General features: G+C 43.2%; 1 protein-coding gene and 1 non-coding gene across 4 annotated transcripts in view; one reads left to right on the top strand and one right to left on the bottom strand.

Annotated features, from left to right (window-relative positions):
• The window catches only part of NEK11 (NIMA related kinase 11), a 160,292-nt gene that overhangs the window by 14,651 nt on the left and 120,528 nt on the right, over positions 1-25,113 (top strand). For all 3 annotated transcript variants that reach the window (XM_029070653.2, XM_029070654.2, XM_029070650.2), the window contains exons 3-4: positions 15,870-16,035; positions 24,782-24,900. In XM_029070653.2, the coding sequence (XP_028926486.1) occupies positions 15,870-16,035; positions 24,782-24,900 (285 nt within the window). The remainder of the gene's footprint in view (positions 1-15,869; positions 16,036-24,781; positions 24,901-25,113) is intronic.
• Positions 6,998-7,135, bottom strand: LOC114814003. The gene has a single exon (XR_003761746.1). It is a non-coding gene; the product is annotated as a small nucleolar RNA SNORA7 (small nucleolar RNA).

The following is a 25,113-nucleotide window of genomic DNA, read 5'->3' as shown; positions in this document are numbered from 1 at the left end:
TTTCTCTCATTCCACTTTCTCTCTTCCCTCAGTTCACTCTATTATCTCTGGGACAGTTTTTCTCTTTCTGATACTACCTGTATTCCTATCCTCAGGAGTTCCTTACTCTTCTTATATTTCCTTTTAGGATATATCTTTATCTGATTGAAGGTCACTCTCCCAAAATGGAATGGAGGCCAACAGGTAGAGTTAAAGTGAAAGATAGAAGGGCTGCATCATGTTTGCGCTTTATTATAGACCGCCCCAACCAAAAAGAAAAGGATAAGAATTTCCCTGAAAACTTCACCAGAGCAGTGTTGCCAGTGCTTTAAAAGCCAGAAACTGGACAGCAGCAACGGGTTTTGTTTTTTTTTGATAGCTTCATTAAAACCTGGTATGGAACTTTCCAAGGCCCTCACATACATGTCGGTAGCATCGAGGAGTCCTCAACATCCGCAGGAGACTGTACGAGGCACTAAGGGACCGTGTCAGACACGCATTACAGTAGGACGGGTGGGTTGTGCCTTTATCTTTTCCACTGCATTGGTAAGAGTGGAAAGGAGCGCGCTGGCAGCATCATTTTAGAAGTGAAGAGTGGTTGGAAAGGGTTACCCAAGTTGGTTGTGGAGTCCTTGGGAATGCTTAAGGACGTAATAGACAAGTATATGTCCATGAATGAATTCGTCTTTTACTTGCTTAGAGGGAGAGGGCTTGAACCGGATGACCAAGTAGTACCAGAAGGGGACATTACAGCTTTCGGGGTGCTCCATCTAAATGCCCTGTCAGCCACCCTTCGAGGCGCTGGCTCACCTTAGCTCTTCGTGATTACAACGGGTGGAGTCTAGCCAGTTGCAAGGAAGGATTTGGATAAAGTGTAAGAGGGAACATGTTAACTACCAAGGGCAGGCGTATTTCTCTCTGAGCCTCGCCTTACTCTTCCTGGGCAGAACTTGATGATTGCAAGGTGCAGTCGGAGGTCAGAGGAGTTGGGCTTGAGGAGCCCTCACTGTGAGGATGACAGGAATTTCAGTGGTCCCGGAGCCACATCCTACAGGCAGAGGAGGGCAAGGCGTGGGCCAGCACCTGAGTATTTGGGCTATTGGCTTTCTTCTCCGTCTGTCTGCTAACCCCGCAGGAACACACGTCAGCAACCAGCCGCCCCCAGAAGTCATCCGTGCCTCTTGAGGATTCAGATCCGTTCAGCTGTGGACTGGGGGCAGCTAATTACTTGGGGAGCTGGAGCTGCTTGGGAGTGGAGAGTAAAGGAGGAGCAGCAGCCCCAAGATTCCCCAGACCCGATCGGGAAAGGTTGCCCTCTCTACCGATGTTTTCCAGTCCTGGCTCGGCAGGCAGGTAACCTAGGATGGGGAGACTTGTGGCCCCAGCCCCTCGGTCTCCCCTTGATTGAATCCTGCACAGCTGGGGGTCTGGGAGGGGCTCTGCCTTCAACAGAACCCCTCGAGTGGCTGTCAGATGCTGGCTGTGGGTTCCTTGGAGTACAAAAGAGGGCAGATTCCTCTTTTAAAGTGAAAGGGTCTGGCCTAAAGGTACTTCAAGGTAACTAATTGGGGCAAATAAAATAATTTTCGGTAGTTGGGTGGGGTCCCAGGGCAGTGAACTCTGAGATTCTCTGCTTCACTAGAAAAAATCAGTTTAACCTGAATTGTTGTGTTTTAAAACTATACATGGGATCCTCCTTCGGAGGCCTCTGATGGCGAAGCGATTAGCAAAACAGTTTGAAGATCCGTTGGGCAGCAGAGCACTGATTGGGTAAGAGAGAGATATTAACTTTTAAATTGGACTTTATCAGAACTGCTTTATGAAGGTCAAAAAGCTTTACTGGAAAGTGGGCTGGAAAATCTTCGAAAAGCCGTCTATCACAATTTGGTCTCATAAAAGGATGCATCGCATGCACTGAGAAGGTTCTGAAAACATGATAAATGATAAAACAGGAGGAACTCTAACTCCCCAAATAGCTTCTACATGCATTATTTATCATCCACACATAATAGGGAAAGTCACTGTTACGCTTGGGTCCTGTGACATCCCTGGGTCTACCGTTGAATAGAAAAATCAGCGAAGTCATCGCTGTCCTCGGTGGATAATGAATGTCCCGGCGTCCCAATCAGTTGGGTAAAGGGAACCTCGAGGTCAGGTCTTAGTATTTCATAACCGTGCTTGGACAAGCAACAGAAGTACACAGTGGGGATTTCTGCCTTATAAATATTGAGTAGGTATTAATATGTGCCCTTGGGGAAAGGCACATGCCGAGAAGAGTTTAACACCCAGCAAAGTCGCCGCGTGGGGTAATTGTGGGGTGTCGGCTCAACGGCTGCCTCCGCCTCGCATTATGCCATCGACCCAGACTCACGCTATGATTCCTTGGAAACCGTGCACTTACCTGAATAATTTATTACGTGACTTTCAATTATTTATGCCTCGTTATTACAACTGAAGTAAAGCCTAAAGGTGGAACGGCTCCGTCTCCTATGAATATCGGTAGATTGCTGTCCAGTTTTAAACCCGTTGGTTTCTCTCAAGGTATTCCAAAGAGAACGGCGATCTGAAACCGAATCGACTGACAGTATCGGATGACCTCCTGCCGCACTTGCTCTTCTCACTGGGCCGTTGGTTTCATTTCAACCTTGTTGGGACGTAGATGAGTAGACCACACACCCTCAGAAGGCTCTTCACGGGGTCAAGTTCAGGCTCTTGTCCAGAGCTGCCAGCCTGTCTCTCACTCTTGTAGGATCGTCTGTGCAGGGTGAGGGAGATGACTTCCGTCAAATTTCATCTAGGCGGAGGCCTGTCATTTTCATGTTCAAAAACTACTATTTCGGGGCTCGAAAATTTAGTGTACAGCAATATCCCATATTGCTGTTGTTGGGAAATATTTAAAGTTAATGAAAACAAACCCATTTGGCAGTTCTCAAGTAGTCATTATTTTTAAAGGAAATTCTCTTAAAGGTCAAAAGCAGTTCAGCAATGATTCTAAAATTCTAAATGCTTCTTTTTCTAATTATCTTAGAAGAAGTGAGATTCAGATTAATATTTCTCCTGAAAAACTCCAGTTTGAGCAGTCATTTTCATTTATTCAATTGGTTACATGCACGACGATGACTCTGGTTGGTGGCATTGACGAGGGAATCTTCAGTACATTTCTAAGGAGGGTAGAACTTCGAGATGGCATATGGGATATTCAGGTTGCCATCGGGACTGCAATTGTGCTTTCGTTTTATGAGTTCCTTCCAGGAGAGACTCAGCTCTGACTACGCACCTCACCATTTCAATACGCTCTTCCCATTCCTTTAAAATCCATGGGTTAAAATTTAACTGTTGATTTCTAAAGTTAGGATGTTTTTCAGAACTCACGAAAGTTTATTATTTCTTAAATATCTGCTCGACGGTTCATTAAGCGGTACACACGTAATAATGTTTACGCAAAGCCGAGTGATCTCTGCTGACTATCCAGTTGGGAAATTCTTTCGAACTGTGAAATCTTTTTTGCCTGGAATCAATCATATTTATTGAGCATTTACTCTGTATAGAACCCCTGCTCCGAGCGCTTAGGAAGAGTACAGTACAACAAGGTTGGTGTATATATTCCCCATATACAAGGAGCGTACAATCTAGGGGAAGATTTAAATAGAACAAGACAGTCATTGAGACGTTTTTACCAGTCATTATTACCTGGAGGCAGTGTTATAAGAAGGCATGTGAAATGTATCTAGCTTTTGAAGCTGATCTATCCGTAATTGGCCAACTCTAATGGGAAAAAGAATAGTGCCTCCCCAACAACATTTGAGAGAAGCAAGTCCTCCGAGGTTCCTTTTAGAGAGGTTTTGATATACGTTACTATGTTATTTTCCTTAGAATACTGATCACCGTGGAAATTAGCAGTGATTGTTTTAGGCAGCATTTAGTGCATTTTTACACCAGATGTGACATGGTTGAAGGAGGATGGCAGAAATTTGTGGTTTACCAGTAGACACGAACAGTAGATGGTGGTAACGTTACATCAGGAATCGTTCCTAAAGAGTGTGATATGCACGCTGAATACAGTGATATTCCAATGGCAATATCTGAGCCCTGCATTTTTTCACTTAATTACAGTCTTTTAAGATTTTAATTTCACCATTTAAATGAATAAAAGACTAAAACAGGTAATTAAGGTACTTCAGTTTCCTCCAAGGAGGAGTACAAATGAGTAACGTGTGGGGAATTATTTTTGTTTTAGCAAATCATAATAAGGATATATTTATCAATTTCCAAACATCCACTAGATTATTTTCATCTCTTATACATGCATAACATTATGTCCTTACAGACACCTTATTACTGTACAGTATATTAGAAATGCTGAACTAGGGTCCTAAACCATACTGTTACCGGAAAGAAGAATTGCCCTATCCAAAATGCTAAAAACATTTTCTAGCAGGATATGACTCATTACCTCATTGATTCTCACAATATATTTTTGAACCAGATTGCAAGCATTGTTATCCTCCACTTACTGATAAAGAAACTTGAAGACTAGAATGATTAAGTGATTTGCCTATGGCCACAATTCTGTGAAGAGAACAGAGGACAGAACTCCGATGATTTTAACTCTCATTTCTAGGCTCTTGCCACTGACGTTCATTATGGCCCCAGGAAATGAGAGAACTATTTGCCATCCTCTATAGATGGACTAGATTACCTTTAAGGCCTTTTCTGAGTTGATTTTTTATTATTATTGTGAAATGTTATGACGTGGATTCACTCTTCTAAGAAGTGTTTAACCTTCACAGTAAGGGTACTATATACACCAATACATACATATAATTATCAACAGGTTACTAAAGCGGCTATTGTAAGGTAAACTGAAAAGGGAGACCGTGCAAACCAAGAGGCCGGAATAAGCAATATAGCATTAATAACAAAAACTTCAATTTCCTAAATATCAGTAAATATATTTATAAAAATACATTTCATAATTTTCAGTGCCTTAGCAATAGTGATGGGTTTTTTTCCTTTTGAAGATTTCAAAATATTTTAGAAATATTATTCCTTGTACTCTCACAGAATTTCTGTGAGTTACCTTCAAATTAAAGATCAAAAACCTTCCAGGTGAAATAATGTTTTTGACTTAAAATAAAAGGAAGCTTTAATTAAAGGCTAAGAGGAAAGGACTTATAAATTTCATTTTAAAACGGATAATTTTTCTCTGGATTCAGCTGAGTATATTCAAACCTATCAAAAGAGATGAAAGTGTGGGTTGCCTAAAGGCTTTCATGTAAGCTCGCCTCTGGACTGTAAGCTTATTGTGGGCAGGTAACACATCTACCAACTCTCTTGTATCCTCCCAAGCACTTAGAACAGCACTCGTACTAAGCACTGGTATCAGTCGGTGAATACTATCGATTGATCGATCGATAGTCGTGTGAGAGCGGTGGCCGTCGATAGCTTAGGCTAGAGATTGAAAGAATGGCAGCTACAATTACGGTCCGAACAGCTCGTTAGAAAACTGGACTGTAACCGATCACTCAAGATACCAGAGAAGATAGATAATTAAAAGCAAGATGTCATCTTGTTTGAAATTATCTTCAGAGCCTCACAAGTGGTACAGAGTAATAGGAGTTTCAGGCCATTAGCTAGCAAATGGAAAATATACCTTAGACTGAGGTCACTCTTAGCTGGTATTCACGGTATTTCTTATCCATACGTTTGTCCATCTTCTAATGGCTTACTGAACCCAAATCTGGTCTGGTGCAGTATTCACTAGAGGAAAAGACGCATTAACTTCAATTCACATTTCTTTTGAACCTTTTCCGACGCCCTTTATATTATATCAGATATTCTGTGACATTGCTGTAATTGGGAAATGCTTTTGGTTAGGGCAAGAGATCTTTTGCAAAGCCCCTACAATTAGTAGTTGAGTCTTAGTAGGATTTCCATTTGCTGCTTCAACTCCCACAAGGAGAAGGGGGGGATGATCATGTTCACAAATACCTTTGCCAGATGTGCCTGGTGTTTAGTTGTATCTCTTTTGTGTTTGTCAAGTGATTAATAGTATAGAGGAAGCCTCAAGGGTAAGACACACACTTCCCTTGTCCGTCAAGGAATTAAAACCTATTTTTATGAAACTAGAGGCATCTGCAACCATTTCCAGAATTCCAAAGGGACCAGTTCCCTCAATAGTTCTAAGACTCAGGAGCCAACTCATTTGAACAGCTAGAGTTCTGAATGTGAAGGGACAGCAGACGTTCAGTCTAATTGGAAAAACACGTGATTTCCAGGAGCAATGGGGCCTAAACCTGGCCAAAGAGAAAGAATTTGAAGAAAGGATCCTGAAAATCAAGTTGGGTTATCCTTCTCATCGACTGAAAAGCTTTGCTCAAAAATTGGTTGATGCAATATTGTAGAAGTTTACTGGTTAGGTAGATGAGGAGGGATTACAGTTAAGTAAGATTGGTAGTTAAAACTCCAGACTAGGCCCTGGTAATCCTTTGGTTTATTTATCTCTTGCTCCTTGATGCCTTAATAACTTTTTGTGAGGTCTTCAGTTGTGGAGTCTTGAAAACTAAATCTGGGTTTAAGCCTGAGTTTTATTTGTAAAATAAAAATCGACAACCTATAAACACGTTAAATTCCCTCGAAAGAACTCATTTCAGAAAGTGAAAATGCAAATGCATAAACCAACCAAAGAGAATAAGCAAAATACGTTTTAGAGACTTGGATGGGTTGGAATCTAGCTTTTTATTCATGTTTTCCTAGGTCATGGGTGCTTTGTGTATTTGGCAATTGCCTCGTCTTACCTCTTGCCTTGTCGAGTCGTCTCAGACCCATAGCGGCACCGTGCACACGTCTCTCTCTGAACACCCCACCTTCATCTACAATCGTTCTGGTAGTGGATCCATAGAGTTTTCTTGGTAAGAATACGGAAGTGGTTTACCATCGCCTCCTTCCACGCGGTAAACCTAAATCTCCACCCTCCACTCTTTCCCATGCCGCTGCTGGCCAGCAGAGGGGAATTTTGACTTTTAACAGATGGCCTTCCATTCGCTAGCCCCTGCCCAAGCTAAGAACGGAATGGATAGGCCTCTGCTTGACTCTCCCTCCCGCAGTCGAGACTGGTAGAGTACTGGAAACTCTCCAGGTGCGACCCTGAAAGGGGATTTGGCAATTAGGAAATAGTAATTAAAGCCGCCTTAGGAAATGTGCAGAATCCATTACAAATAAAAACAGCTACTGAGGAACAGTATTTTTCTTCAATCAGCCCTATGTTTTGTTTTGTGTTTCTGTTTTTGAATGAGTCTGACTGATTCTGGAAGAGAGGGACCGATTGGCTCCTCATCGGTAGTTGAACTGATTGCCCCTGCCAGGTCTCTCCATTCAGTTCTCCATCGCTTTGCGATACTGATGCCGGACCTCCCTTGTGCGTAATTTTTATATTTTTATATTATCGAACAACTTATGTTTGGATCGGGTAAATATATTTAATTGTGATGGCATATGATCTGGTTGGGCATTGTAGAACTGTCTTTTGCTTCAGAGGTGGCATTCCTGGCGTGGCTAAAAAACTTACCCGCAATCAACAACCCATTCCATACTGGGTTTGATAAAACTCGTTCTTTGCCATGCTTCATATAGAAATCTTGATGTTCCTTGACCTCAGGGTTATTTTTGTAGGGGATATGAGTTTTTAGGGCTTTACCCAATTGAACCTTGGTGTTACCCCCTTCTGGTGTTGTCCCTTCAAAACCTCAAATGCACTAAATCAATTTTGAGAGGGAAGAGTTTAAGAAATAGTTTCTAAAAATGTGTCAACTTATGAATGCAACCTAATTCTGCCACAGTCCACAAGTTAATTCTGGTGCGTTGTGGGTTGAGTAGTCGATATTGCTCTGCCTGGTACATAGTAAGTGCTTAACAAATACTATAATTATTATTATTAGTTGTACATTTATTATTTTTTACTTCATTAATACAAATTATTATTATGTATTATTACTTCATTTATCATTAATAATAATTATGGTATTTGTTAAGCGCTTACTATGTGCCAAGCACTGTTCTAAGTGCTGGGGTAGGTACAAGGTAATCAGTGTGTCACACGTGGGGCTCATAGTCATAATCCCCACTTTACAGATGAGGTAACTGAGGCCCAGAGAAGTTAAGTGACTTGCCCAAAGTTACACAGCTGACAAGTAGCAGAGCAGGGATTCAAACCCATGACCTCTGACTTCCAAGCCCGTGCTCTTTCCACTGAACCACGCTGCTATTTTACCCCCTTCTGGTGTTGTCCCTTCAAAACCTCAAATGCACTAAATCATTTGTGAGAGGGAAAAGTTTAAGAAAAACGTAGTTTCTAAAAATGTGTCAACTTATGAATTCAACCTAATTCTGCCACAGTCGACGGATTCATTCTGTTGCATCGTGGATTGAGTAGTCGATATCGCTCTGATTGGCACATAGCGCTTAACAAATACCATAATTATTCTTAATTGACAGGCATTTTGGACTGTGATGTCCGGAAGGTTGGGTAATTTTAAAATGGGTCTCTGTAGGCCATAAAGAGTCTGGAATGTCAGATAGTCAAGGGCTCAGAGCCCCCCAAACCTCACAGCCTTCCCCATTCAGGGACTTCACGGCAGAGGAATCTGCACGACTGTAGGCCGCTACCATTCATGAGCAGCTTTTTGAACGTGTGCGCTCTATACGATCCCAGCCGCTCACTGAAACTATCACACGCATGAAAATATCCTGCCACCGCAAAATGGGTCTGGGCTCATTTCTAGTTTGGCCAGGACTCTCTCGCCTGGCTTTGTACTTGATACTACGATTAGGGCCCGTTGGGGGTGACGGTAATAGTAGTGATAGGTAAGTGCTTACCATGTGCAGAGCAGTGTACTAAGCACTGGGAAAGTATCCAACGGTGTGATTTCGAGATGGTTCCCAGTCTTCAGGGAGCTCGCACTTTAAGAATGTAAGAGAGGGAGAAGGGACTGGCCTCATAAGGAGAGTTGAAACCATAAATTATTTTAACAGCCTACAAGACGAGGGCCCTCTCAGGATCGTCCCGGGAGAGTTTCCGGTCCTCTACCGATCTCGGTTATGGAGGGGAGAGCCAAGCGGAGCCATTCCCATTCCATTACTAGTTTGGGTAGTGGCTAGCCAGTCAGCTCCAAGTCCAAACTCCCCTGTGCCGGGCAGCAGCGGCACGGCAGAGAGGCGGGGGCGGAGACTCAAGTTTAATAATAATGTTGGTATTTGTTAAGCGCTTACTATGTGCAGAGCACTGTTTTAAGCGCTGGGGTAGACACAGGGGAATCAGGTTGTCCCACGTGGGGCTCACAGTCTTAATCCCATTTTACAGATGAGGTAACTGAGGCACAGAGAAGTGAAGTGACTCGCCCACAGTCACTCAGCTGACAAGTGGCAGAGCCGGGATTTGAACCCATGACCTCTGACTCCAAAGCCCGGGCTCTTTCCACTGGGCCACGCTGCTTCTCTCCAGTTTACTGCTGGAGAGAAAGCGGTGTTAAGCCACTTCGGCATTTTCACCGAGAAAACTCTACGGATACGCCACCAGAACGTTTGCGGATGGAGGCGGGGCGTTCTGGGAGAGATGCGTCCGTGGTGTCACCGTGGGTCGGAGACGACTGGACAGCATAAGAGGAGGACAGATATAGAAATGTCAGTCGGGGGCTGTGGCTGGAGGAGTAGTATCTCAGGTTCCTCGTGGCTCAAAGGCACACTACTAGCCAGAGCAGCTGCTAGTCTTCCCAGAGTCTTGTGGAGGCCAGGCGGGGCCCACGGCGGACTTCTGTAGTGGCAAAATTGGCCCCGTGTTTCCAGACTCTTCAAGCGTTCTGCCTCGCCCTCCGTTGAGACTTTTAATATCGTTAAACTTACTACTTCTAATGTTTTAGATAGGCTGGGTCACATTCAGCAAAACCACTTAACCTGTCATGCCATAAGAGCCGTGTTCGAAAGTACTTCGTTTAGAGAGCTATCTCCTAAAGGTTCGAGGAAGGGGTTTAATTTAAGAAGGGACGGTACCGTCTTCTCTGACTCCGTTGCGCTTCTCGCTTCAAGTCGGCAGTAACTATTTCGTGTTATAAATCAATAGCAAAATCCATAGGTGGTTTTGCAGTGAAATGAGATCCTTTCTACAGCAGATACCAATTAGAATGCAATGGATTGGTTTTGCCTTTGAAGTTAGTGCGCAGAAATCAATCCGTGAAATGTCAGAAATTGTTTCTTTTTGTAAAAAATGTATTCATTTGCTGTGCAAAGTCTTCATGGGAAACGCGTTGAGGGCAGTTAATAATCTTTTTTAGTTCTCATTTTAATATGAAATGAAATCATCTCCAGGTTTAGGGCCATGCTTTCTGAATTCTATTATAAGCTTAAGAACAAAATGAAATCTAAAGTATTAGTTGAAACCGGAATTCAGGTCACAGTCTGTGATTATCTGCTAGTTTGACTGTCTTAATGTTAGGGTATGGGGAAACACACCTGCCGCATACAAGTTTTTGAAAGTTCATTTTTTATTAAAACCTTAGATTATTTTGTCATAATGCTTTTCAAGTATCGTCAATGTTTGTGACTCATTAAATATAGGTACTTTTGACTCAAAATCATTTTCTGTTTGTTTTACTTTGCAAGGTAATCCATCATTATATCAGTGAAATGATATCAGGATTATTTTGTAGAAACACAAAATAATTCCAGGATTATTTTGTAGAAACACAAAATAATCCTGGAATGACTTCATCTCTAATGCCTACTCATGTGGTCTGGCGAAAGCATGTTGGTAGTGAAATCTGCATTTATGAGCCACTGTTTTAACGGGAAGTGAGGAGATGCATTGCAGTCTCCTCTGCCAAGGTCCATGTTGCCCCCATGCATTTATATATTTGTGGAGTTAAGAAACTCTTTTTGGATGCCATAGTTCTGCTTTTAGAGGTACTGCGGGGAAAGTAAATGCAGTCTCCTGGAAAGCGCTCATATATACACACACAGCAAATGCCATGTATTTATTGTTGAGTTTTCATTTAACCCACATAATTTAAAAGTTTTTGGGGGGTTTTTGGCATTAGAGACAGTCTCAGAAATTACATAGTTGGTCCTGTCTAATACAGCTAAAATGCACAGTGCATATGGCCACAATTTCACAATTCTTTGCATTTTGTTTGATTATCATGATTCCACCAACCAAAAAAAAAACTAATAGTGGGCAGATCTAAGAAGTAAATCATTCAAGTGTGAAACCAGTGGCATAGGTCCTGTTTTTTGCAAAAGACTAGTATGTTCTTGTCCAGGGAAGAGCTCCCATTCAATCAGTAGTATTTATTGAGTACTTGCTCTGTCCAAAGCATTTCACTAAACACTGGGGGAGTACGTTAGAGTAAGTAAACATGATCTCTGCCCTTAAGGGTGTTATAATCTAGTGGGGAATCAGGGGAGGAAGTCATTGAGAAGCAGTCTGACCTAGTGGAAGAAGCACGGGCTTGGAGGTCAGAGGACCTGGTCTGTAATCCAGGCTCTGGCAAGTGTCTGCTGTGTGACCTTGGGCAGGTCACTTAACTTCTCTGTGCCTCAGTTGCCTCCTCTGTCAAATAGGGATTAAGACTGTGAGCACCTTGTGGGACAGGAACTGTGTTCAACCTGATTAATTTGTGTCTACCGCAGCATTTACTGCTTGGCACATAGTAAGTGCTTAACAAATAAGCAGTGTGGCTCAGTGGAACGAGCCCAGGCTTGGGAATCAGAGGTCATGGGTTCGAATTCCGGCTCTGCCACTTGTCAGCTGTGTGACTGTGGGCAAGCCACTTCACTTCTCTGTGCTTCAGTTACCTCATTTGTAAAATGGGGATGAAGACTGTGGGCCTCATGTGGGACAATCTGATTACCCTGTATCTACCCCAGCGCTCTGCACGTAGTAAGCGCTTAACAAATACCGACATTAAATGCTCTAATTATTATTATTATTATTGATAAATTTAAATCATTGTAATAATAATAGTAATACTGTTGGTATTTGTTAAGCACTATGTGCAGAGCACTGTTCTAAGTGCTGGGGTAGATACAGGGTAATCAGATTGTCCCACATGAGGTTCACAGTCTTCATCCCCATTTTACAGATGAGGTAACTGAGGCACAGAGTAGTTAAGTGACTTGCGCAAAGTCACACAGCAGACAAGTGGTGGAGCCAGGTATAGAACCCATGACCTCTGGCTCCCAAACCCGGGCTCTTTCCATTGAGCCATGCTGCTTGCTGTATCTGTGAAGCGCCATATTCTTTTTAGATCATTTCTTAACCCCCATCTTTAGACCTCATTCGAATATTTCATTCACTTATTTCAAGAGAAATCGTTGCCTGCGTTGTGTGGGGTTAGTAACATCCCAGTTTGTAGTCTCTCTACTGAGAGGGCCCATAGAAAGTTCTAAAGTCAAAACTATATTTCAGTGTCTGTACTAAACACAGTGAGCCAGCTTTTTCTACTGTGTGTTCTAGAGTGTCTTCTTATCTGAAGAGAGAATCCAAATACAACCTCCGCTCCAAACAAAAACTCCTCACTCTAGGCTTCAAGGCTCTCCATCACCTTGCCCCTTCCTACCTCTCCTCCCTTCTCTCTTTCTACCACTCACCCCGCACGCTCCGCTCCTCCGCTGCCCACCTCCTCACCGTCCCTCGGTCTCGCCCATCCCGCCGTCGACCCCCGGGTCACGTCCTCCCGCGGTCCCGGAATGCCCTCCCTCCTCACCTCCGCCAAACTGATTCTCTTTCCCTCTTCAAAACCCTACTTAAAACTCACCTCCTCCAAGAGGCCTTCCCAGACTGAGCTCCTCTTCTCCCTCTACTCCCTCTGCCATCCCCCCTTTACCTCTCCGCAGCTTAACCCTCTTTTTCCCCTTTTCCCTCTGCTCCTCCACCTCTCCCTTCCCATCCCCACAGCACCGTACTCGTCCGCTCAACTGTATATATTTTCGTTACCCTATTTATTTTGTTAATGAATTGTACATCGCCTCGATTCTATTTAGTTGCCATTGTTTTTACGAGATGTTCTTCCCCTTGACTCTGTTTATTGCCATTGTTCTCGTCTTCCGTGTCCCCCGATTAGACTGTAAGCCCATCCAACGGCAGGGACCGTCTCTATCTGTTGCCGATTTGTTCATCCCAAGCGCTTAGTACAGTGCTCTGCACATAGTAAGCGCTCAATAAATACTATTGAATGAATGAATGAAATACTCCCAAATCCGTGCTCTTTCCACTGAGCCACGCTGGGTCTCCTCCTTGCTCGGAGATCGGGAGGCCTCACTGGCCAAGTATGTCTGCTAATCTGAGATAAAGATGGCTTATAAAATCCCAACTAAATCGCTAGGGGAAACCCCTGTATTCCTCAGACGACATCCCGGGGGAGACAATACCATTTCCCGGTTGCCCTTATGGTCTCTCTAGGACTAGTGAGTGTCAACTAACAGTTCTGAACGTACTGGCTGTGGTCTTTTGTGGTGACTGTGACTCACTTGCGGACGGAATGGCTCCTGAGCCAGTTTCCCGTCCTTCCAGGAGCATCCAGGGTTTCTGGGAGGCAAGTGATATGGTGAGGGAAAACAAACATTGGACTGTGAGAGACCTGGGTTCTAGTCCCAGCTCTGCCGCTGGCCTGCCGAAGGGTGTGTACACAAGGGCTGTGGGACTGGAGTGAATATCAAAGTGCTTAAAAAGAACCCAGCCAAGGGCACGGTTGACACAGAAGGGAGGGTGGGGATAGGGGAAATGAGGACTTGGGCAGGGAAGGCTTCTTGGAGGAGATGTGATTTGAGGAATGTTTTGAAGGTGAGCGGAGTGGTGGACTGACGAGAAGGGGAAGGGAATTCCTGAGGAACGGTGTGGGTAAGAGGATGGTGGAGGGATAGAGGAGATGGAGGTACAGTGAGTAGGTTAGTGTTGGAGAAGATGGGGGTGCCGATTGGGTGGAGGTAGGAGATGATAATAATTATGATATTTGTTAAGTGTTTACTAAATGCCAGACACTGTACCGAGCTCTGGGTTAGCTAGGAAAGCTAAACTAGGGTTAGATAAGCTAGGTAAGATAGAAGGGAGAGAGCTAATTGAGTGCCTTCAAGCCTACGGTAAGTAGTTGGATGTGGAGGTGGATGAGCAACCATTGGAGGTTTTGGAGAAGTGGGGAGGTGTGGACTCAATTTTTTTGGTAAAAAAATGATCCAGGCAGCAGAGCGAAGACTGGAGAAGGGAGAGGCGGGGAGGTCAGCGAGGAGGTTGATGCAGTAGTCTTAACCTCTCTGGGTCTCATTTTCCTCTTTGTAAAATGGAGCTGATAATATTCGGCCCTCCCTGCCTTACAGAAATATTGTGAAAATAAGATAATTAATATGAAGCCCTTTAAGACTGGATCTGTGCCCTCTAAGCACTTGATATTGCCCCACCCTCAGCACCGTAGCACATACGTTCTTATGTACGCTCACGTTTTTCTCCCCCGCTAGACTCTAAGCTCCTGATGGGCAGTGGAATACGTCTACCGCCTCCGTGGTAATGTATTCTCCCAAGCGCTTAGTACAGCGCTTTGCACACAGTAAGCTATAAATGAAGACCACTGATCGATGAGTTAAAAGCTGCAACTGCCAATCTGGGCTGCCTAACTCCTTCTGGCCCTTTGCTACCAGAGGTGGGGGAAGGAGTACCTGTCGGCATCAGGCGGCCCAAGGGGGACACTCTACTCGATGGGGTATGCGGGTGCCGACCTCTGGAAGACAGGGAACCCTAGGGGCTCCGGGACCCGTGCCGCCCTGGCCCACCGGGCACCATTCAGATCAGGGAATCCTCACTCTGTTCCTTCCAGGTAGGGAGTTCCTGCCCCCTCACTTGCCCACCCTGAGGGTCCCAGGGGCAGGGCAGCTCTTTTGGACCTGGAAGGACAGGCGGCAGGTCCCAGCCACTGACCCACAGGCGGAGGTCCTGGCCAGGAGTAGGAGAAGGATTAGGGGCAGGACCCGGATTTAGATAACCACTAAGCAACCCATTCATTCCCCAATCCCACCCTGGAGCAGAACAGCCAAACCTCTCATCGGCCACGGGGTAAGAAGAGACGACATCCTGCTTCAAGCTGGGGCGAGAGGGGTCTACACCTGTCCCCGGAGAGTCTGACACCTGTGGGGAGGGGGATGGGTGTCTGTCCTCTGCCGGCGGGTTTGGGTCGGAAGAGGGGAGAAGAGAAAAGAGACTACCCTCTGCCATTGCCAGCCTGCTGCACCACCCCTCCTTTCCCACCCTCTGACCTCCCTTCCCGCTCTCTCCTCGTCCATTTCTCCCTCTCCCCCCCTTTCCTTTCCACTTCACTCCCTCCCCCCTCCCCCTTCTCTTCCACTCCGCTTCTCTTCTCTCTTTACCTCTCACCTTCCCTTGTGGTTAAAGGCCAGCCTGGAATATGATGTTTTGCCAGGTAGTATCTGATTGCCCACCGAGCATCACGCTGTTGGGGGAGGGAGTAGAATTGGTGGGGAAGCAGGGGTGGAAACAACTTTCGGGAAGGTTGCACAGCTGCAGTACTGTGTAAGACTAAGTGCATTCAGTGTACAAAAATAAAGGATCTCAATTATTTAGACATGAATAACTGAAACCATGCTAAAAATGCCAAACCAAGGCCCCAAGTGTGTGTTTATCTATAGGGACGGACAAGCCTTTCGACTGTGGCCCTGTAGTTTGGCCTACCCACATGCCAACTTTTAAAGACTAGCTTAACACTGTAGCCTGAATAAATGTCCAGTTCCATGACAATGAGTAAGTTAACCGATAGTCAAGTGATCTGATATCATTTGTTCGTGTCCTTTGCTGCCCTTAACACTTTTTAATGGTCTTTTTTTCTTCCTGGCTACAGAAAGGTTTTGAAGGAAATCTCCATTGGAGAACTAAAGCCCAATGAAACAGTGCAGGCGAATATGGAGGCCCTGCTCCTCTCCAAGCTTGACCACCCTTCTATAGTCAAGTTTTACACCAGCTTTGTGGAGCGAGATAACTTCTGCATCATCACCGAGTACTGTGAGGTGAGGCTCCAGCACCTCGTTGAATTGGTAATTTAATTGGTCTAATTGGTGATATTTTCAGAAATCTGCTCTGTGGAGTTTCAGCACTCACAAGTGCCCTAGGATGGCTATGGGAAATCTGCTACCTTCTGGATGGTAACTAAGAGTAATATTCTTCAGGCAGCTGATCTGCTCCAAAAGTGAATCAAATAGATCAAGGAAATAAATACTTATTCGTAAGAAGAATATAATGATAAAAAATAATAATGATCACGGTATTTGTTAAGCACTTAGTATGTGCCAAGCATTGTTTTAAGCGCTGGAGTAGATACAGAGTGATCAGGTTGTCCACGTGGGGCTCGCAGTCTTAACCCCCATTTTACAGATGAAGTAACTGAGGTGCAGAGAAGTTAAGTGGCTTGCCCAAGGTCACACAGCAGACAAGTGGCGGAGCCGGGATTAGAACCCATGTCCTCTGACTCCCAAGCCCTTGCTCTTTCCACTAAACCACACTGCTTCTCATAGCCACGCTGCTTCTCATATGAATATAATAATAATAGTGATGATGGTGGTATTTAAGCGCTTACTATGTGCTAAGCACTGTTCTAAGCATTGGGGTAGGTACAGGGTAATCAGCTGGTCCCACGTGGGGTTCACACTTTTAATCCCCAGAGTTCCTCAGTTTCATATGTACTCATATATGATTATGTGAATTCATATATTATGAGTTCATATGGACTCATATGAATATATGAAACTGAATGGTCAGGAAATATTTCGGGAAGATGATTATTTTTTTTAACAGCCAGTTAATCCTTCCTCAGTCACTGAATGAATATTCAGTTGCAAAGTATAGAACCTTGGGTTCTCTACTGGTCCTTTGTGACACTTAAACAGTCGGAACCTTAGTAACTTCACTGTAAAATGGTAGAATCACTTATTCACCAACAACCCCCTCTACACTTATGTACATATGTGTATACTTTTAATAATAATAATAACATTGGTATTTGTTAAGTGCTTAATATGTGCCCAGCACTGTTCTAAGCACTGGGGTAGATACAAGGTAATCAGGTTGTCCCACATAGGGCTCACAGTCTTCATCCCCATTTTATAAATGAGGTAACTGAGGCACAGAGAAGTTAAGTGACTTGCTCAAGGTCACACAGCTGACAAGCGGCGGAGTCGGGATTAGAACCCATGACTTCTGACTCCCAAGCCCAGGCTCTTTCCACCCAGCCACGCTGCTTCTCGACTACTTTTATCACTTTCACCCCTCTGTCATGTATTGTAGCGTCTGTATCTCCATAGTCTGATGGAAAGAACACGGGCCTGAGAGTCAGGAGACTTGAATTCTAGTCTCAACTCTGCTAGTTTCGTGTGGTAAGACCATGGACGAGGCACTTGACTTCTCTATGCCTCAGTTTCCTCATCAGTTAAATGGGGATTATCCACCCATTCTCCCTCTGCCTTAGGCTGTGAACCCAGTGTGGGACAGGGACCGAGTTTGGTCCGTGTATATTAGCTCTACCCCAGTGCTGCGTTAAATGCTTGACATATAGTAAGACTTAACAAATACCACAATGATTATTACCACCATCTTCATTGTTGTTATTATCCCATCCACCATGGGACTGTGACATGAAGCAGCGTGCTCTAGTGGATAGAGCACGAGTCCGGGAATCAGAAGGACCGGGGTTCTAATCCCGGCTCCGCCACTTGTCTGCTCTGTGGCCTTGGTAAAGTCACTTAACTTCTCTGTGCCTCAGTTACCTCAACTGTAAAATGGATTAAGACTGTGAGTCCCATGTGGGACAGGGCCTATGCCCAACCCGGTTTGCTTCTATCCATCCCAGCACTTACTACAGTGTCTGGCACGTAGTAAGCACATAACAAATACCACAGTTATTATTATTACTACTAATTCCATTGTACTCTCGCAGGCACTTAGTACCATATTCTGCAGGTGTTCAATAAATACTATTGATTTACTGACTGTGAAATGGAAGTGATAATTCCTATCTCTCAAGTATATGGGGATGTGGGAAGATAAGTGAAATATTTATATGAAAATAGTTTGTAGCTCTCTGGAGAATTAATCCAAGGCATTATAATAGTATCATAAAGGAAAAATATGCATATAGAGTGTCACACTTCAATAATTGGTCATAAATGTATTATTTTCCTTCCTTTCACCCCCGTCTTTGCCCTACCTTCCTGCCGCCGCTGCCAGTTTGAGGCAGTTGAGCACCGTTTTTACTAGGAAATTCACCTTTAACTTTTGGATCCGATTGAGGTTTGTACAAGGCATTTGCTATTTTTAAACTTTTTCTTAAAGTCAACTGCCTGGATTCAAAGAACCCCATCTTCCTCGTCTGTCTTAATTGTAAAATGATGGCTGATTTAAAAACAGCATGGCCCGTTCTTGAGGATAGGAAGTTTGTTGCTATGGTAGCTGGCTGGAAGGGCAGACAGAACATCTGTAGATTTCCAAAGCTCTGCAGAGAGCCTAAGCTGCTTGAGCCACCACTTTATACTTTAGAAAATAAATGCAATGTGCAGGCTTTTGAGTTGCTTCTTAACAGAGATGTTCCTTATCTTCAGGTCCAAATTTGCTTTCAACTCACACAAACCTGATGTTATCTCTCTTTTATTATGGTAAAATATATTAGAAACGACCGGTTGTGAAATCCCAGCGCAGAGAAATATGCTGTTACCATCAAGGGACTAGATCCCGTACGTTTCTGTAAACTTCCCCTTTGGTAATTTAATTCATTACCTCAGAAGACGAATATTGGTAACAGACCTCTTGTAGGAAGCTGCGGAGCTCTTTCCCTGTCCGCTAATTGAATTTGACCCGTACACACAAATATTATCGAGGGATTAATCGGGGATGATTGCTGGATGTTTCGATGCCAGAAGGAGTGCCAGAATGCTTCTTCATTTTAGGTCATGAATGTTTGGAGAGATTCCCCTTAGTATCAGGCTTGCCTTCTCGCAGAACTCTACATTAAGAAAAGCTCGTATTGTTGATCTCATCCCATGTCCGATGCCACTTGCCATGCACTTAATCCAGATAGACGTGCTTTATTATTACTACTAATTCTGTTGTACTCTCGCAGGCATTTAGTACCATATTCTGCAGGTGTTCAGTAAATACTATTGATTTACCGACTGTAAAATGGAAGTGATAATTCTTACCTCTCTCAAATATATGGAGATGTAGGAAGATAAGTGAAACATTTATATGAAAAATAGAACAGTGCAACTTTCGGAGTGTCTCTTAATCCTGCCATTGCATTCTAGCCAAAATGTGTAATGGTAATCCGCGTTCTAGCAGAACTGTCTGTAACTTCCCGATCATGGGGTTCGCCATACTACCTCAGCTCTACTTCTTTCCTCTCTTTGAGCTTTTAGAAGTACAAATCCAGATTAAGCTCCATACCCTATCCAAGAGCCACATAAACTGTGGCCTGGCCAGACCAGAATCACTAGCTATTCCAAGGAGGCTACTGCGTAGAAGGGGCTTCTGGAGCCCACCATGGTCCTAACCTGTGGCACCAAACAGTCCAGGCTCAGGACGGCAGGGGCAGCTGAGTCCCACTGGGTAGTTAATAAGTGGCAGGTTGACCCGAGTTATTGATTTAGGGCATGGAAAGATGGCCTTTTTCTCCTTTTTTTTAAAAAAAAACCTTTAGATGTGCAGATAATTTCTCGAGTAAATCGGTAAACTTAGTTCCATTTTTAAACAAAGAACGAAACCTCACATCATTCTCTACAGACAGTGTTATCTAAGGAATTTTATCTGGGTGGTTTGATTTTTAATAATGCAGCCAAATCTTACGGTTTTCCAGGTCTTTCATCCCAACTTGACTATATGGATATAAAGAAGAATTTCCTGAGGGAAAGGATTGTTAAACATTGAAGGGGGTTACTGAGGAGGTTCTAAAATCTCTCTTTGAAAGATTTTGAAAACAGGAAAGTCATAAAATGCACTTCTAAATGTAGAGCAGAATTTAATTGCTGAAAGGCTTAGCTTTGAAAAAAAAATTATGTTTGAAACATTATTTCTTCCTATTTCTCAAATTAAAAATAACACCTCCATTTTTTCATGCTCATACAGATTCAGCTCAGTGGGAAGAATCCTTACTCCAAGGAAATCTGAATAAGATTAGAAATTGAAATAATGAATGCCCATTTGTGTTATCAATCACAAACTTTGTGAATATTCCATGACTCACTATTTAGGAATTGGATTTTCTGCATTAGATTTTAAAATCGTAGTGTGGGTTGATACTTCACCTGCCTTTACCTCCCTGTATTGAACTTCAGAATATTAGGAGGAACCTCTTTAGGGTTTCTGAGCTCTTAACTTTTTATTTTATTTCCTGATTTCTTGTAAGAAAAGTTATCTGGGCTTTTTGTTTTGTTAAGGGATGTTTAGTGCAATTTTTTTGCATTGGCTTTAGTATGTTCAATGCATCTCCACTTATCCAGCCTCCATTTAATAAGATTTCCAATGTACCTCAACTATTTTGTGTTCTCTCCTGGCTTTTGCACCATTTTGAGTTGCTTTGTGTCTGTAATTAGGTCACGAGTGTCCGATTCCCCAAATTCACCTGAAACCAATAACGAGAAGCAGCATGGCCTAGTGGAAAGAGCACTGTCCTGGGAAGTCAGAGGACCTGAGTTCTGATCCCAGCTCTGCCCCTTGTCTCGGTGTAACTTTGGAAAAGCCACTTAATTTCTCTGAGTCTGTTATCTCATCTGCAAAATGGGCATAAAGGCTGTAAGCCCTATTTGGGACAGGGACTGTGTCCACCTGAATATCATGTATCTAACCTAGAGCTTAGTACAATAATAATAATGATAATAATAATGTTGGTATTTGTTAAGTGCTTACTATATGCAGAACACTGTTCTAAGCGCTGAGGTAGATACAGGGTAATCAGGATGTCCCTTGTGAGGCTCACAGTCTTCACCCCCATTTTACAGATGAGGTAACTGAGGCAAAGAGAAGTGAAGTGACTTGCCCTCAGTCACACAGCTGACAAGTGGCAGAGCCGGGATTCGAACCCCTGACCTCTGACTCCCAAGCCTGGGCTCTTTCCACTGACCCACACTGCTTCTCTGAATGCCTGGCACATAGTGAGCATTTAACAAGTACCATTTTTTTTTTACCCTAGGTGGTGTCACATTTTATTTTCAGAATATCATTTTCCAGGGTAGGAAACTATTTAAATTTACATCTTTAGATTATTCAGAATGTGCCAAATCCCGATTGCTATCCCTGTTAAGCTGAAGAAAGGGGGTTGTAATGACAGATATTGGGCTCATACAATAGGAGAAGCTCTGTGCTCAGTACTGGGGATAGGTAAAATAGCCTCCAGCCCTAAGTATCGGCCAAACCTCAATCCAGTCGCGTGCAAGAGAAGTGATTGTAGTTGTTGGGGTTTTCATAGTGTCACCCGTGTTCTCTTGTCCCTGCCAGCCTTGTTCCTGCCAGGGGAGGGGATGGAACAAACTAGTAGGTAGTCACAGGTGCAGCGTACCGCAAAGCACAGGTGAGAAATTCACGTTCGAAGCCCATGTGGGGGCAAGTTATCCCAGCAGAGTGCCAGTTCTGGGCTATAGTGCTGTGGACTGGCAGGCGAATAGCAGGAGGGGCACCACGTTATGTGTTATGGCCTTTACCTCCCATGTTAGCCAGCTGTGTGTTCAGGATCTGTGCTGAGCCTCCTTGTCCACCACCCAAGTTGCCACATAACTTAGCCCCACCAGCTATTCCCCGACGTGAACTGTGGGCCACACTTTGATAGGCAGGAGGCTGAAAAAGGTTCAAGAATATCGATTCAGGCACCATCCCTGTTCCACAGTGCTCTGTCCTCCAAAGGGCAGGAATGGAGCGGAAGGAAGGAAAGACCCACGGGGATGGAATATCCAGGTAATTTTAGAAGAAACATCACTTCTAGGATGGAACAGACCTTCGGTCAGGGCCGTTTTCGATCCAAACTGTCAAAAGACAAGGCTAATTCCATGCAGATCATGACTTCAGTAATAGGTTGAATGTTAAGTTTAGGTCTGTCAATTTGTGTCTGTGGCGGAACATTTGTTAGAATTACTTTTCGATGTTGAATACTAAAAGAGCATTCATAAATACTGACCCCAGAGGAAGTTTTGGAATTCAGAACTGACCTCTAATCTCCATTTTTCACATTTTTGGACTTTCACTTCTCTTCCTTGAATGTTAATTGTAAGCATATTTTTTACTTTATTGGATTGGGATCTACCCACTTCTACCGGTGAATTTTCACTCCTGAACGTTAATTTGTCTTTAAAATAATCCAGTTAGGGTTTAAAATTTAAAAGGAATCTAGGAAGGCTTTTAGATGACTAAATGGTGCATGAGTGCATTAACCTGTCACTGTCGTCTCACTGGATTCTTAACATTCAAAAGTCAAATAGGATATTAACTGATTAGGGAGAAGAAAATGTCAGATGGCATGCCTAGAAATATTTTTGAAACTGAAAAAGTTAACACAAAAGTTTTTAAATAAGGTACATTTTACTGATGGTCATGTTACAGCAAGTATTTTTCACAGGTAATATAGATTTAAATCAATACTAATTTCATGTTTAATAAAAAGTAAATACCTTTTTCAGGTCCTATTCTAAATAAAGGTTACCTTTAGACGAGAGAGATAAAATAAAGGTCACCTTTAAAATGAGAGCTATAAAAAAACCCCTCAAAGTTTCGAACATGAAATCAATACCACTTCAAACTTCTTAATTAGTGGAACATGTGGCATCAGGGCAAACGTATTAACTTTGTTACATTTTTCTTTCAGGTAAAAATAAGAAATGAGAGTTACTATTGACCCAGAGTAGTGTATTCCAGTTCTTTCTGACTTTTGTTTGATCCACTGAAGACTTGCGGTGCAGTCTTTGAATATTGTTTTGTGATGTGTGGAAGTTTGGTTATGTTCGGAGACTACTCCTCACTTCTGCAGGCTCAGTACAAAACAAGGCCCTGTTCTAGCTGTGAACATTTGCAACCAAGTTCCGGAGGTGACCCCTATGTGATGCAGTAAAATCTGGAATTGCAAGGGCATAAAAGAATCTATGGCCTCTTTTCACCAGAAATAGCAAGTGTATATGCTTGTGTTTGTATGTTAATAGTTGATGATTGCTTTGGAGGCTTACACCCAAAAGACATGCACATGATGAGGAACTGTTTCTCAGAATTAGTGAAGTAGTTTGGATTGGCAATTAGTCTGAAAAAATCTGAGGTTATCATCAAATGTCGTCGTGTCAATTCCGATTCATAGCGACTCGAGGGACATATTTTTTCCAGAACGTCCTGTCTTCTGCCCTGAGGTTGTATATGCCTGTAATTGAAGAGCCTTAAACACAACCAAGATCATAACGGGGGATATAAAGCTGAAGGCCGTCACTGACTTCTACCAACTAGCCAGCACTCTGTACAATGATAATAATAAGCATTGTAGTTTTTAAATGCATATTGTGTGCCAAGCACTGTACTACACTTTGGGGCAGACAGAAGATCATGATGTCAGATACACCCCTGTCCCATATGGAGCTCACAGTCTAAGTAGGAGGGAGAATAGGTACTGAATTCTTATTTTACAGATGAGGAAACTGAGATTCTCAGCAATTAAGTGACTTACCCAAGTAGATAAGTGGCAGAGCTGGATTAGAACCCAGCTCCTCTTACAGACTCCTGCTATTTTCATTAAACCAAACCGCAAGCATAGACGAAGACGTACTGAACCACAAAAAAACTGTGTCATTTGGAAGACTGACACAGTATACCACCAACACATTCTATGTAACTGGAGTCATATAGAGCATTTGTAATTCCCCATCTTTTTTATGACTTTGAGACATGGACCTATTAGAAGCACTGCATTCAGTTGCTAGGCACTTCCACCGATTTTGCAGTACAAGCGCTTAGTAGAGTGCTCTGCACAGAGTAAACGCTCAATAAATACGATTGAATGAAAGATAGGATGGGCTCCTAAAATGAGGTCAGACTACCAGCAAAGAAGCAATTCTCATCATATCATATAATTTCACTAGGTGGGCAAGTTAGGCTAACGGATTGAAGCAGGTTCCCCAACCAGCTACTATTTGTTAAACTAAACTGGGATAACTAGATGAGATGGAGAAAAAAAAGGTATGTATAGATCCAGTGAAGCAAAACCTCAGACAATATGGTATAGAAATGGACAGTTGAGAAGGGGCAGTAAAAGATAGATGATGGTAGTGTTTAACCATCAGAAGCAGAGTCACTGCTTTCTAATGTGATGCTGAAAGGAAGAGATGAAACAGGATCAGACACTGTAACGGATGAATCGCTTCAACAAGGGGCCATCTTCACATGCATAGAGTGTGTTAGGGATGGTTGATGATGCCATCCTACATGTCCCGATAACCATCTCATTGTCAAAAGCATCATATTCAAACTCAAAGAACAGTTCTGTACATAGAGGGAGCTCGAATGGAAAGCAAGGGAGCAAAGGTCTTTTCAGAGCATCGGAAGCCCTCGGGTCATTTCTGACGTCTGGAATGAGTGAGGCTGGTAGACGAGTACGGAAAACTGGGTGGGTGATGGTTCCCTTTGGCATTCACGCTTCTTTGTAAATCTTGTCAGGTAAAACATCCATATGTGTTCACTGGAATTAAAAATGATTTGATTTACCTGTTTTTGAAAAGACGTGGGGATGAACATGCTTTTGCCTTTTAGGGTCGAGATCTTGACTGTAAAATTCAAGAATACCGTGAAGCTGGGAAGACTTTTCCTGAAAGCCAGATATTAGAATGGTTCATACAACTGTTACTTGGCGTTAACTACATGCACGAAAGGTAAAAAAAATCATTGGCTAATATTGGGAGCTCCTTTTGGAAATGTTTAAAAGTTCTAAGCTTGAAAAAGAGTAGAATCAAACGCTGACGTATTCAAAAAGAAATTAGTGGTGAGTGCTGAACGAACAGGCAAAAAAGAAAACTGTTTACTTGGAGTAGTGGGGGAGTCCTCAGACCTCTAAGATCCATTCTTTCACTGTGTTGACAATGTCA

This window comes from Ornithorhynchus anatinus, chromosome 8 (assembly GCF_004115215.2).
Source record: "Ornithorhynchus anatinus isolate Pmale09 chromosome 8, mOrnAna1.pri.v4, whole genome shotgun sequence".
In the NCBI taxonomy this organism is placed as follows: domain Eukaryota; kingdom Metazoa; phylum Chordata; class Mammalia; order Monotremata; family Ornithorhynchidae; genus Ornithorhynchus; species Ornithorhynchus anatinus.
This window is presented reverse-complemented; position numbering and strand designations above follow the sequence as displayed.